The following is a 13891-nucleotide window of genomic DNA, read 5'->3' as shown; positions in this document are numbered from 1 at the left end:
GGTATGCAGAGCACCAGCCCTCTTGCAGGATGCTGCCTGCAGCCAAGAGGAGCTGCTGCTCTGCTGGCGCACTTTTTTGGATAGCTCCTCTGGTACCTTGGATGTGCTGATTCTTGCTGCCAGAGATGTTCCTGCCATGGAGGTGGTGATGGGGACAAGGCAGGATGTGTCCCTGCATGAAAGTTTTGTGGCAGGGTGATGCACACAGCTGTCCCAGTCCCTCAGCCTTACCTGCTCTGCTTGGGGAGTCCTGAGCTCCATTGTCCCTTGGCAACCTATATCCTGTCCTGTTCCTGCTCGCAACATTTTGTACATGGTGTGGCCTGAGAAATTATTATTCTGCCAGCATCTCCTTTGGGCACAGCCAGGCTGTCTGAGAGCACTGTCACAGACTCGGGGTGGGAATGGGGACAGCACTGCTGTAAGCCCTGCTTGGCTCTGTGGCCCCTTCTAGCCCATGCCTCCATCTCCCTTCAGGGACTGCTCAACATGAGGGTCGTGCAGCTGCTCTCCACTCTCTAGCACCAGGGAACGTCCTGGTCCTGAGCTACTCTTCTCCCATGAGCTGCAGGTCTCACTCAGCAGCTTTGCTGCTCCCAGCTCCTTCAGCCCTGCTGGGTCTGGGTGTCTGGGCTGAGGCTGCCTCTGTCCCACCCCAGGACAGGGACTCTCTGTCTCCTGCCCCAGGAGATGCCAGCTCTGATTTGTTTCCCCTAATGGATGACTGTCTGGCCCCAGCAGCTGCTGCAGGCACCTTGGCACTGGTTTCACTCGGCTCTGTCACCACTGACTGATGAGGGTCATTTGCAGAGCTGCTGCTGGTGGGACCCATCCTGACCCCCCAGGGCTGCTTGGGGGGGGCTCGCTTTCCCTTCCTCCTGCCAGCCTTCATTGCAGACCCTGCAGAGCTGTGGTCCCCCTGACTGGGAGGTAGCACTGCCCGAGGCTGGGTGCTGTGGAAGGGGAGCAGAGCTGGGGGCTGGCAGACCCTGCTCAGAGCTGAGCCCTGCATAGGACGATGGTGGGCCACAGGTTATAGGGGCAGCTGGGCTCAGCATTGTTGCCGGGATGGATCCAGAGCTGTGGCCTGATGGGGGGGGCTTGGGGATGTGCCTCTGGCCTCCCAGGAAAAGGTGATACTCTGGAAGGGGATGGAGGCTTTTCTACTGGAAAGAGCATGTTCTGGGAACTGCTGACCTCTTCTCCCATGCTGCTCTGGGCCTGCCCTGCCCCTTCTGGCTTGTCCCCCTACCCTGGCTGGAGTTTGCCCTCCTGCTTCCCAGCCAGGATACCTGAAACGGCAGAGGATTCCCTCACCCAGCTGCCTTCTACCACCCCAGCCCTCCTCCTAGGGCAGCGTGCCGGGGCAGATCATCCCTGGGGTACCAGCTCCTCCTGACTTTCCAACTGACCCAGTGTTGCCCCATGTGGCAAAGCAGGGGCTGTGGGAGCTGCGTGACCCACCCTGTGGCTGCTGGTGCTCTGCTCCCATGCTGGAACGGTGCTGTGCTCAGGTGCTGAGCTGGGGACACTGGGGGTCTTGCTGCCATGGGGTGTACATCTTCGACCCATCGTGATTATACATTTACTGATGGGTTATTACTGAGAGTGAGGAGGAAGTTTTGGCACTGCCTGTTGGTTTGTTATTGTAGGGTCTTTTCTAGCAGGAGGGTGCTGTGGAAGGGATGGGTTGGTCTCCCCAGCCAGTTGTCACTGGGAGGCCACTGACTGTGGCTCTGTGGGGAGGGCGGGGACATGGTTATGCATTGGGCTGACCCCAGCTGCTGCCTTCTCTCTGGGAAGACCACAGAGCCGCCCAGGCTTGAGTCCTCCCTGGGAAGGGGGGATGTCAACCCAGCAGCATGTAACCCCCCAGCATGGTGGCGCTGGCTGGATCCAGCCCGCAAAGACACAGCAGCTGCTGGTGGCTCAATACAAAGTGGTCCATGGCTGTCCTGGTGGTGGTCTCTGTTGGGCTCAGGGATCTGCTGCTGTGGGTCCCTGCAGAGCCAGTGTTCAGCAGCCTCTGGGATTCATTTCAACAGCGTGTGGAGGTGGGGATGGGAAATCCCTTCCCCTTTTGGTGCTGCTCAAGGATTGAGGCTTGGTTTGTGCATGTGCGTGTTTCAACATCACTGGGCTGTGGAGTGATGCATGGAAAGCAACAAGTCACTTAATCCAGCAGACCTCCAGCCACAGATAAAACACTGCCAGCCCTCTCTGTTGGCTTGTTTTGTGCCAGCCACTTGATGGCTCTTGCAGAGGGGCGATGGGCAGAACGACATCTGGAAAAGGAGCTGTCAATGGCAGGGACAGGGCTTTGTGCTGTAGACGTCCAGTGTGCCCAGCAGGGCAGCACACATCCAGGCTCCACTCCCCATCTGTGGGCAGAACTGTTTTCCAGCAAAGGGGAGCCCAGGGAGCCCCCAGACTTGCTCACGGTTTGGATGTTGGAGACAGGAAGGGGATGGTGCATCCTCTCCAGCAGAGCCCTCGGGTGCACCAAAGCCAGGACAGCAAAACACCAGCCCCGGTCACCCCTCTCCTGTTGTTGAGCTGCATGTGCTGAACGTGCTCCCTGCCCTGCCCTGGGGCCCCTGGAATTGGGGTCTCTTCAGTTTCCTCCTTAAGAAAATGCCCATGTTCTTTATTTTTTTTTTCTTTTTCCTTCTTTATAACAAACTAAAGTGTAACTTGCACCTGACCTGACCTACTGCACGTGCCTATACCTGCTGCCCCTGTGAGTCCAACCACAGTTTACTCTCTGTTGCATCTCTCTCGCTGTGTGGTTTCCCTCCCACCCTGCTCCCTCCCCTTGTCCATCACCCTGGCATTGGGTGTCGCTCTGCCCTCCCTGTCACTTCCCTCTGGACAAAGGGGCTGCTTCTGCCTCCCAGGTCTGTCGCCACTACTTGGCTCTGCCAGAGGGACCTGGCCCCAAAGCATCCTTGAAAGGCTGAAAGGTGCAATTTCCCTTTTACTCTGCAAATTAAAGATCTAGAAAAGTAGCTGGGGCAAAAGAATGTTTTATGCACAACTGATGCCCACTTCTAGGAAGGAAAAGGCCTCTTTTCCTCACCTGTCTGCCAACCCTAGAGCAGACTGGGGCCAGCCTGTGCTGTCCTGCCAGCACCAAGATCCTAGCCCTCACCTTTGCCCCTGTCACCCCATGGCAAATGCCACGGGGTGCATTCGTGCATGGTTGCACGTCACTGGCATCCTGCTGTGGATGCTGCTTTCCTGGGGCCAAGCTTTCCCTCTCTGAGTGGCTTTGTGTGATGTCCTGCTGGGAAAATAACCTCCTGGAGCTGTTCTCCATCACCCAAAAGTGACAGAGCTGCCTGCTTCAGCCTCTGCTGTCTTTGTGTAAGCTCAAAGAGTCCCAAGTCTTGCCTGTGGGTACTTGGGGACCGACCTGCCTAGCAGGGGCTGCTGGATGCAGACCCACAACCCTATCCTGGAGCTGGGTACCACACAGCACCATTTCCCCAGCACCTGGGGTTCAATGTAGCCCCACAAGGCTGAGAAAGCTGCTGGAGAAGCCACATCTGCTAGAGGGCAAGAGAAACAACCCCAAAACCAAGGCTTGGGATGTGTAGGCATCGTGACCTGCTGCTTGCAGAGGTCTAGGGCACTTGGAGCAAATGCAGTGTCAGCAGAGCCCTAAAGGGACTTTGCACCTTTCATCTCATGGGTGCCCCACACTGCTATCTGCCTCCCTTTGGAGGTTGGAGCCCAGCACAGCCTTTATCCTCTCCTCTTCCTCCTCTCCCTGCCTGTGGCATCAGTCCTGTGCTGAGTTTTCTGGCTTGAGGCACTGCGGGGCCCTGCGGGAAGGGAGGGAGCGGGTCTGCAGCCGTGGGGCAGTACCAGCTGGGACAGATGGGGCAGAGCAAAGCCATTGGGGTCTGGATGGGGGAGCAGGGGGTGGCAGGGGAGTCTGTATAGTGAGGGGACCTGCTATTAATGCAGGGCCACTTCGAAATGATGGCCGTGGGCCAGGCTGATGTGAGGAGCCCCTCACCCGGCCCCATAGCCTGACCAAGGCAAAGCCCTGAGCCCCATTCCCCTTCTGGCTGTCTCCAAGTGGGTCCCCTGGCTCGGATCCCAGTGTCGTGCTGGGGTGGGGTTGCATGTCGCAGTCTGGGCTGCATGGCTGGGTTCAGTGCATGCTTGGCGTTCAGCCAGTGGGTGCCAGCAGGATCAAACCCAGGCCCCAGCTCTAGGGAGGATGCAATGCCCTGGCTCAGTTGCAGGCTCTTTCTTGGGCTCCATCCTGCCCTGCAGACCTGCACAGCCCCGCAGGGAGTGGAGGGTCCCCAGGGAGCGAGTATTTGGCCTTGAGACTATACGGCAGAGTCCAATCCTGCCATCTCCTGGGTCTCTGGGCTGCTGGGTGTCTCCAGTGCACCCAAACATGCTCCAATGGGAGGGTGCAGGGGTGCTGGCTGTGGGTAGCCCAGCAGGGTTGCCCCTTTGCTACTCCTGTCCTTCCCAAGGAGGGAAACTCCAGTGCCGGGTTTGTCCTGGGATGAGGCAGAAAGGCTGAGCAAAGCCTGGGCTGGGCTTTGCCTTCCTGCTTCTCTGGCCTCACACTGCATGTCCTGCCCCTGGCGCCGCTTGCCCTGCACCGGGTGCCCAACCCTGCTGCCTGCCGGGTCCAGGGGCTGCTGCTCTGTTAACTCTTCTGCTTGGTGACTCCTTCTTTCTTCCAGGCAACCCGCCGGCCCAAACTAAAAAAGCGCTGAAGCAGCGATTCCTCAAACTGCTGCCCTGCTGCCGGCCCAAATCCATCCCCTCGCTCAGCGAAAGCAAGTGCTTCTTCTTGCCTTTGTGTGTGTGCGTCCTCGGCGGTGCTGCTGCCTGCCCTCCACCCTGGCCCTGCCCATGGGAAGGGGATGCCTCCACCATTCCCCTGCCCTGGGTTTGGGGCTGTTAGATCAGTCCTGCCCCAAAGGGATCCAATCTGATGAGCTCTGCACCCACCTCTGCCCTCACCTGCTTCCAGGCTGGTTTTCCCCCTCTCCAGCTCCCTGGAGTGCCTCCCACAGGATGCACAGCAGTGAGACCCTCTTTGGAGCTGGCTTGGGGCAGGGGGACCCTCCTGGCACTGGTTTAAGGGCTGGGGGTTTTTGCATAAAGCTCAGTGGTGGTTTGGAGGTGGAGGTGTGATGGGGGGTGGGCAAAAAGGGCTGAGCAGGGAGTGAACATAGAACTGCCCGGAGTCCCCCGCCACCACCTCCACCAGGTAGGCTTGGCCACTTGGTGAGTCCAAGCCCCTGGCCGGGGTCTCCCCCTGCCCTGCAGTGCGAGCTGACACCTGGGGAGAAGAGGTGAGTATGGAGGGGCAGGGGCTGATCCACCCCACAGAAAGCAGGGGCACCTGCTATTGAGCCACAGCCCCTCTTAGTTGCCATAGGGTCTGGGGGTGCTGGGCTGCTGTGGGTAGGGGTCGTGCAGCTTGGCAGATGGTGGGGAGAAACCACTGATGAAGGTGGGGCACAGCGGGCAGGGTGGGGTGTGGACAAGACTGGGGCTATATTTGGGGTAGAGGTTCTGGAGGGCAGCTCTCCTGCTCGACACAAGTGCTGGTGCAGCACGCACTTGCAGCATGTCCAGGATCTCAGCTTCACAGCACAGATGCCTGTGTTGGAGGGGGGAAAGGGCAGGCAAGGGCAGTCTGAGCACTGTGGGGGTTTTCACACCCCCTTTCTGCTCAGCCTCGGCTATACCAGAGGCTGGGGGGGGCTGTTGCCCAGTGCAAGCTGCTGTTTTGACCCCATGGTGTCTCTGAGTGTTCCCTGCTGGCATAGACCCAACTCAAGCTGAGCATGGCACCCCAAAAATGTGTCACCCTGGGCAGGTGTCAGAGGATGGGGTGTGCTGCGCAAGGTGCCTCTCCTGCCCCCCAGCAGGGCAGAGCAGGACAGTGCTGGCCTCAGCCATCCTCTCTTCCACTGGGTTCCTTGCAGACAGCGTTGAAGATGAGTTCGAGCTCTCCACTGTCTGCCACCGCCCCGAGGGGCTGGAGCAGCTCCAGGAGCAGACCAAGTTCACCCGCAAAGAGCTGCAGGTCCTGTACCGGGGCTTCAAGAATGTGAGTACCCCTCAACCAGCTTTGCTAGCTCCCCCTCTGCTGCCATGTCCACCTTGGAGGGTGCTTCGCACCCAGTGGTGCCCAGGGTTTGCAAAGGTTTTTGGGACCTTGAAGTTCAGTTTATATCAGGCTACAGCCTGATCCCACTTCCAGGGAGTTCAGTGGGGAGGCTTGATCCTGTGCTCCATCTCTTGGGTGCACCTCCCTGGGTGCCTGGGTTGAAAAGCCCATCCAGCAAGGGCTGCAGCCCACCAAATCAGGGACATGTTCTAAGCAGCCTTACCAGCTGCCCCACCAGGCAGTGCAGGGCTGGGGGGTGATGCAAGTGAGCTGCAGGGATTTGGGGGGGTCCTCAGCCCCTCTCTGCAACATGGAGGTGATGCTGTGTCTTGCCGTGGCAGGAGTGCCCAAGTGGCATTGTCAATGAAGAAAACTTCAAGCAGATCTACTCACAGTTCTTCCCACAGGGAGGTGAGTGCCTGTCCCCACCTCCAGCCCCATGCCCTGCATGGGTGCCTGCATGGGGCCGGGGAGGCCACACAGCACCCACCCTCACACTGTCTGCTTCCCCCCAGACTCCAGCACGTACGCCACCTTCCTCTTCAACGCCTTCGACACTGACCATGACGGCTCTGTCAGCTTTGAGGTGAGCCAAGACCAAGGAGGGGGCCAGGCTATGGGGGATGGTGGCAGGGTGGGGAGGGCACATCCCTTCGGGTACCATGGGCTGGGCTGAGTGGTGTTGCTGACTGTCGCAAATGGATGGTGACCTTCACAGGGGCTGGTGGAGTTTATTAAATTCCCAGAGGTAGTGGGAAAACACTGAAAAGCAACAAAAAATGAGTTTTCTGTATTTTCTGGCTAGTGTCTTGTAGGTACCCAGACCTGCAGGCAGAGCCATGGCTGGGTCTTGTCCAGGCTTTGGCTGAACAGCAGGACCTGGTGCATGTTGTCCTCTTACTTGCTGTGTCCCAAGGGATTTGCGTGGGTCGTGTTTGAGGACAAACAATCATTTTTCCCCAGGCTCTTTTCAATACTCAACATTTTTCTTGTCAGCCCAACCCTGGGGCACATTTTCTTTGGGGCTGAGTTCCGTCTCTGTGGGAGAGACAAGCAGGGCTGTGCTGTCTTTGAGGCCCTTTGTGGCTGTAACTCCTGTTTGCCTGCCTTGCCTGTACTTGCAGGACTTTGTGTCTGGGCTATCCATCATCCTGCGGGGCACCATTGACGACCGCCTGAACTGGGCCTTCAACCTCTACGACCTGAACAAAGATGGTTGCATCACCAAAGAGGTGGGATGGGGGGTTCCAGGCTGGTCCCTGGGGCCAGCGCAGATCTGATCCTGGCAGGGATGACGGCAGGACTTGAAGGTGTTGGCTGAGCTCTGGAGAAGAGCTGGAGGGGGTCCAGTATTTACTGAGCTCAGCTTTGCAAACAGGTCCCTCCTGACCCCCTGGCACTGGTATGTCTCTGGGGTGGAAGGTGGATGAGAAGTGTGCTGCTTTGGGACTCCATCACACAAACAGGCACACACATGGCCCCACACGGCGCACAGAGCTGGCAGGAACACACCTGAGCACCCTACAGGTCCTTCAGGAGCATCACAAAAAGGGTGTGGGCTGGGGACAAGGCAGAGGTAGAGCCCCATGTTGACCCTGCAACCATGCTCCCCTTCCCTCCAGGAAATGCTGGACATCATGAAGTCCATCTATGACATGATGGGCAAATACACCTACCCAGCCATGCGGGAGGAGGCGCCCCGGGAGCACGTGGAGAATTTCTTCCAGGTGAGCTGAGCACATCCTGGGGAACCAGAGCTCCAGCATAAAGCTAGTGGCTGCCCAAAACCTGGCATGGTGCAGGGGAAAACACCCCATACTGGGGATGAAGCAGGGCTGTGCTGGAGCTAGGGAGAGAAAAGACCATCTGGGTCCTGCTGGATACTTGGGTATGGCTGGGGCAGGGGTGCACTGTGTCCAGCCCCTGCGGGACCCAGGCAGGGGTGCTGGCCTCTCCCCGGAGCTGTCGTTGCCATACCCCTCATGCTGTGCTTGTCTGCAGAAAATGGACCGAAACAAGGATGGTGTGGTGACAATCGAGGAGTTCCTGGAGTCCTGCCAGAAGGTAAAGCCACCAGCAGCTCTGCTTTGGGGCTGGGACACCTCCCTGTCCCTTGGGGATCTTTATCCCCTCATCACCATCCTGGCAGAGGAGGGGTATGGCAGGGCTCCCAAGGGCAAGGCTGGGACTCTGCTTTGGGAACTGTATCTATGCTGGCATCCCTGGAGGAGAGCCATGCGTCCCAGTAAGGCTTGGAAACTACCTGTAATCCTTGGGGCTCTTGTCCCACAGGTCAGAGCTGACATGATAGTAAAGCAAGGTTTGTGGGGAGCTGCCCAAATTGCTGTTCTGTACCCACCCCCCCACTTCCCACCTCCTCCCTACAGGACGAGAACATCATGCGGTCCATGCAGCTCTTTGACAATGTGATTTAGTTCCTGGACCTGCCTCCAGCTGAGCTCTCCTGCCACCGGGCCCAGAACCTGCTTCTCTCTCGACTTTTCCTTTGAGCCTCCCCTCCACTGGCTGCACAGGTGCCCTGGCAGGAAGGGGCCTCCCTTCCTGGACACAGGGTTGGCACTGGGATCTTCCCTTCCCCCTGAGCCAGCTCTGCTTTCCTCGAGGTTTCCCAAGCAGGTACTCCCAGATGTTGAGGCACGAGCATGGCTGGCACGGAGCGAGTGTTTGGCCTGAACAAACCTCCCTGCACCTGTTCCCGGTGGGGAAGCTGCAGCCTTGGTCTGTGGTAGAGGTTTCCCCCCACGCACAGCATCCCGTGCAGCCATGGCTCCCCCACCCCTAGCCCTCCCCAGCCCTGGGAGCCCCCAGCACTGGCTCCAGGCAAAACCCTCCAGCAATGCTGTCTAGAAACCAATAAAGTTTTGCAATGGGTGCCAGCACCTTGGCTTCCTCCCCTGCCCTGGCTGTGGCCTGACAAGGGGACCATGCCTGGCACATTGACCATGAGCTGCTGGCTGCCTTCCTTGCCCAGCCCGTGGGTGGGTGGGCGGGTGGGCGGGCAGAGGGGCTATGCCTGGAGAAAGCAGCCACATGGGCACTTGGGGTTCATTGCTGCATGAGCTGGGGGGAGCAGCCCCTGATCCAGGTGGGCCCCAGTTGGACATAGGAGGCTCATCCTGACCTGGGCAGAGGGGAGACTGAAGGGACCCTGAGGTGCCTTCTTGTGGCACTGGTCTGCCCAGGATGGAGGGTGTTGGGCTGGGAGAGCTGCAACCTCAGCCCCTGTCCTTCGAGTTCAGGGTGCTGGTACACAGGAGACCTTGGGGACCCATTTTGAAGCTCTGATGGAGAAACACCCTTACCCCCCCTCCCTGAGGACATGGCAGCCAGGGCATGGGGACATGTGGAAGAGGGAGACATGCTGGGCTCTGGTGTCCACCCTGGCCCTTGGCTCTCACAGTCACGCTCCTGACATTGTTTGCAATGTAGGAGGGTCTGGCTGGGGCTTTTCTGCTGACCTTCCCTGCTCCTGTGCCCTGGCCTGTCCCAGCCCACCCAGGGGGCTGGGGAGTGATCAGTGGGGCAGAGGTGTTCCCACAGGCATAACCCTGTGCTGGGGACACAGCTGAGCTGGCAGCTCCTCAGGGAGAAAGTCAAGGCTGGGGCTGGCCAGGAGTCAGTGCTGTGCCACCAGCAGGCTGGAGGGACACCCTGGGGTGGAGTGGGCTCAGCCTCTTCTCCTGGTTCAGCCATGCCCTGGGGTGAGAGCTTGCCTGGAGACCTCAGGGATGGAGCCAGCATCCTGGGGCTCCCCACATCTTCACCACCAGCTCCTTGGAGCTGGCTGTGTGCAGGTAGGCCTGTCCTGCCCGCATACCCCTCCAAGCCCTAGCTGGGGCAGTGATGCCCATGGGCTAAAGACCCCATACTAACCCCTGAAGCCTCTCTGTGCAATCCTGCAGGCATGCGGAATGTACCTAGTGCCAGCAGCCCCAGCTCTGCTGCTGCAGCCTCTGCATCCTTAGCAGCCAAGGATGATCAGGGCTGGCCTGAGCTGTGGTGTCTGGGGTCAACAGGGGATGGGTGAGCAAGGCCAGTACCTGTGCTGGGCCATGCTCCAGACCCAGGCTGAGCCCCTGGTGTCGGAGCCATTAGAAACTCCCTCCCAGGGCCATGAGCCAAAGCTACAGGGCTGCTCCCCAGGGTCACCATCTGTGGTCCGGCCCTTGCAGACATGATGTGTTTTTTAGATTCATTCAATATGTTGTTCATCTCACAGTCCTGTCCCTGGCTTTGCTGTGGGACCAAGCTCCCGCCTGCAGTCTCCCAAGAGTGGGAGGGCAGATATCCCGACCCTTACCCCTCATGTCTCCTTCTCCTCTGTCCTCCCTACACCCAGGCTCTCTGGGTTACCCACTGTCCCCTACCACGCGGAGCAGATGCCACCTCCTCCCTCACGCTGCAGGTCGCATGGTGTGACCCCCCCACCCTGGGGCATGGTGACCCACAACCCGCTTGGCATCTCCAGTCTGTATATTTTGTATTATAACAATAATATGGGTTTAAAACAAAAAAACCAAAACAAAAACAATAAAATCTAACCACAATCGCTATGCACACCACCGTTGCATCTTTGCCTCTGTCAGATGTCTGTGGGGGGAAAAGGAGATAGGGGCTGGGGGGTCTCTGCAGAGGGTTGGCAGCCTTTTCAGGGTGCTGCAGGTGCAGGGTGCTCTGGGAGGTTGCATTGGGATGGAGTGTGTGCTGGGCTGGGCAGGGTCCCCAAAAGCCTGGCTTTGCTATTGATGGCCCTGTAAATACAGCCTTTTCCCTGCTAAGAAGCTGTAGGTGTTAGGCTAATGGGGTCTTACACCAAGCACATCTGGTCTCAGGAGTCGGAGTGTCAGGTGTGCTACAAGCTTGTCATGAGAGCTGCTGGGTAAACCCAAGCTTAGGACCAGGTGACACTTGTTCAGGATGGGATATTTAAGGCTGAGCTGACAGGAAGATACCTGGTTACCAGCTTGAAGAGAGGTGTGTGCACTGGAAAGAAGTTTTTCTTAAGGACATGAACAGGTAGGCATTCACTGATCCTTAGAAAAGTGCAGCCTTAAGCAGAGGGAAAAATGTCTTGAAGCAAAACAAAGAGGAAAAAAGATGCAGGTAAGTAAGAGAACAGGAGAACAACAGGATAATGGACCTGATGTGGGACAGTGACACCCTCCAGCATTGTGCAGTCTGTGGTCCAGGAGCTGAAAGCTCAATGCAAAGAGCTGCCTGGAGACTGAAACATCTTAAAAAAAATAAGCTCTGGCTATGGGAGGGTATTTCCATTGTATGGCTGGGAAAGCTGCGAGTCTGCTCTTTCCAAAGCCTCTGACTCCCTAGAGACTTTTTGACCTGCTGGTGATTGCCCAGGTCTCTGTACAGCAGTGTGAATCGGTCTGAGTGTGTTTTCCCCTCTTAACACACCCTTCCCAGTATATATAACCTGTGAGATCTGCTTGGCTGGTTGCTATTTTGGGCAATGCCATCTGTGGGCTTGATGTGCCCTCTCGTGGCACAGGGATGCTGTGAGCTACTGATGGGGTCCCTTTGGTCTCTTTTCCCAGGGTGAGTGGTAGAGGTGACAATGGGGAAAAGAGTGCTATGGGGCTCACTCAGCTCTCAAATGCCACTGTAGCCTTTTCATGCTAGAGGACAATAGGTTTGCTCAGGGACCATCGCTAGTAGTTGTGTGGGGTTACTGGTCCCCCGGTAGCCAAGAGAGAATCTCCGCAGACCCCCGGGGAAGGGGCTGAGGGCAGGGAAGACTGGATCAGCCCCTCCAGGGCTGTCATCAGCTTGTTATGAGAAGCTGCTGTGTGAGACAGGGCTTGGAACCGGGTGTCCCTTGTTAGGACATAGCATTTGAAGGTGGGTAACAGCAAAGTTGTTGGGTCTATGCTAAGAATGGAGGTAAGAGCTGGTGGGTCCTCGGAAAAGGGCAGCTTTCTGTTGTTTCAAGCCATCTTTTTTCCCAGCTTTCAGAGGAAAAAAAGAATTGTAGTTATGTGGAAAAACAGCTGAGCAACTGGATGAGGCAGCAGATGCACCCCGGGGCAGTGATTCACTCCAGCATTCTAAATATTGCCTAGAAACACAAACATCTTGTAAAAGGATGAGATCCCAACACTGGGGGAGCTGTAACTGCAGGATTATTTTGGCATGATCAAAGCTGTGAGCATGATGCCTTCAGGGTCTCTTTTGACCTAGCAGCCACTGCCCATCTCTGCACAAGGTGGTATGAGAGTGCTGTGTGTTTTCCACCCAAGTTCTGTGCATTTCTCCTCTTCCATAGAGTTTTGTTGCATGTTAATACAATTTAGCAAGTTACTATTTAGGGTAGCAGTACAATTGCTATTTTTGCTCTTTGAAAGCTTTAGATTGGACTTGATGGTAACTAGAGATGCTCCTTGGCCAGGGTCTTTGCAGCTTCCTGAGCACGTGTATAGATGGAGTCAGAAATGCAGCTGTCTTGGGTTTCTCATTGTGTCAAAATATCATCAGGGAAATAAGCTTGAAGAGGAAGAAACAGACTTCAAAAATGCAAGGGAAGGTTTCAGGAGAGCTGAGTTGGGTAGGGGCAAACAGTGTCCAAATTAGCAGGGGATGTTTTTAATCAGTTTCATTAATTTTTTTTTCAGTTTTGGCTGAAACATGATGGGGCTGCTTTGATGTCTGCAGGCTTTCTCCAGCCCTTCCTCACAAACTGGGGTTTCCAGCAGCTTTTTGCTCACTGATTTGTTGTTGTTGTTGACTGGTACCTGCCATGCCCTTCCCAGTGCTGGTAGGGCTGGAAGGATTGATTACCTCACTGCCCTCCCTACGTAATCTCACGGGGTCTTCTCAGACCTGTGGTCTCTGACTGAACGTGAGCCAGCAGTGTGCCCAGGTGGCCAAAAAGGCCAACAGCATCCTGACATAAATCAAGAATACTGTGGCCAGCAGGACTAGGGCAGTGATTGTCTTCCTGTACTTGGTACTGGTGAGGCCCCACCTCAAATACTGCGTTCAGTTTTGGGCCCCTCAGTACAAGACAGACATTGAGGTGCTGGAGAGAGTGCAGAGGAGGGTGATGACTCTGGTGAAGAGTCTGGAGCACAAGTCTGATGAGGAGCAGCTGAGGGAGCTGGGGCTGTTTAGCCTGGGGAAAAGGAGGCTGAAGGGTGACTTTATTGCTGTCTACAACTATCTGAAAGGAGGTTGCAGCATTGAGGGTGTTGGTTTCTTCTCCCAACTAGCAAGTGTAGGATGAGAGGAAATGGCCTCAGATTGCACCAGGAGTTTTAGATTGGGTATTAGGAAAAAGTTCTTCACGGAAAAGGTTGTGAAGCAGTGGAACAGGCTGCCCAGGGAAGTGGTTGAGTCACCATCCCTAGAGGTGTTTAAAAGACATGGAGATGAGGTTCTTAGGGACGTGGTTTATTGCCAGTGTTGGGTTAACAGTTGGACTTCACGATCTTGAGGGTCTCTTCCAACCAAAATGATTCTGTGATGCTCTGGGGGCCCGTTGCTCCCAGCCCCACATGCTCCCGCACAGCTGGAGCGATGCCATCGGAATGGCCCCTTCTCTGATTTATTAAGATCTGAGCTTGCTAGCCTGTCCTTCAGCATCCTCGTAGACCCTTCCAGGTGTGTAAACATCTGCAAACAGAGCACCAGCTGTGCTGGGAGGGAGCGTCTGCAGGGGCTTTTTCCACCCGCGCATCCACCGCGCAGCCCCGCCGGCGC

The 13891-nt window shown here is 56.7% G+C and overlaps 1 protein-coding gene across 3 annotated transcripts in view; it reads left to right on the top strand.

Annotated features, from left to right (window-relative positions):
* Positions 1-8722, top strand: part of KCNIP2 (potassium voltage-gated channel interacting protein 2) — a 43999-nt gene extending 35277 nt beyond the window's left edge. For 2 of the 3 annotated variants that reach the window (XM_065638775.1, XM_065638774.1), the window contains exons 2-9: positions 4716-4811; positions 5973-6097; positions 6499-6568; positions 6673-6743; positions 7282-7389; positions 7780-7884; positions 8159-8221; positions 8545-8722. In XM_065638775.1, coding sequence (XP_065494847.1) covers positions 4716-4811; positions 5973-6097; positions 6499-6568; positions 6673-6743; positions 7282-7389; positions 7780-7884; positions 8159-8221; positions 8545-8592 — 686 coding nt within the window. In that variant the 3' untranslated portion in view covers positions 8593-8722. The remainder of the gene's footprint in view (positions 1-4715; positions 4812-5972; positions 6098-6498; positions 6569-6672; positions 6744-7281; positions 7390-7779; positions 7885-8158; positions 8222-8544) is intronic. The other variant, XM_065638776.1, reaches the window with a different exon arrangement.
* The last annotated feature ends 5169 nt before the right edge of the window (positions 8723-13891 follow it).

Source organism: Caloenas nicobarica, chromosome 7, assembly GCF_036013445.1.
Source record: "Caloenas nicobarica isolate bCalNic1 chromosome 7, bCalNic1.hap1, whole genome shotgun sequence".
In the NCBI taxonomy this organism is placed as follows: Eukaryota; Metazoa; Chordata; class Aves; order Columbiformes; family Columbidae; genus Caloenas; species Caloenas nicobarica.
The sequence above is the reverse complement of the archived record's forward strand: the minus strand, read 5'-3'. Positions and strand labels throughout refer to the sequence as shown.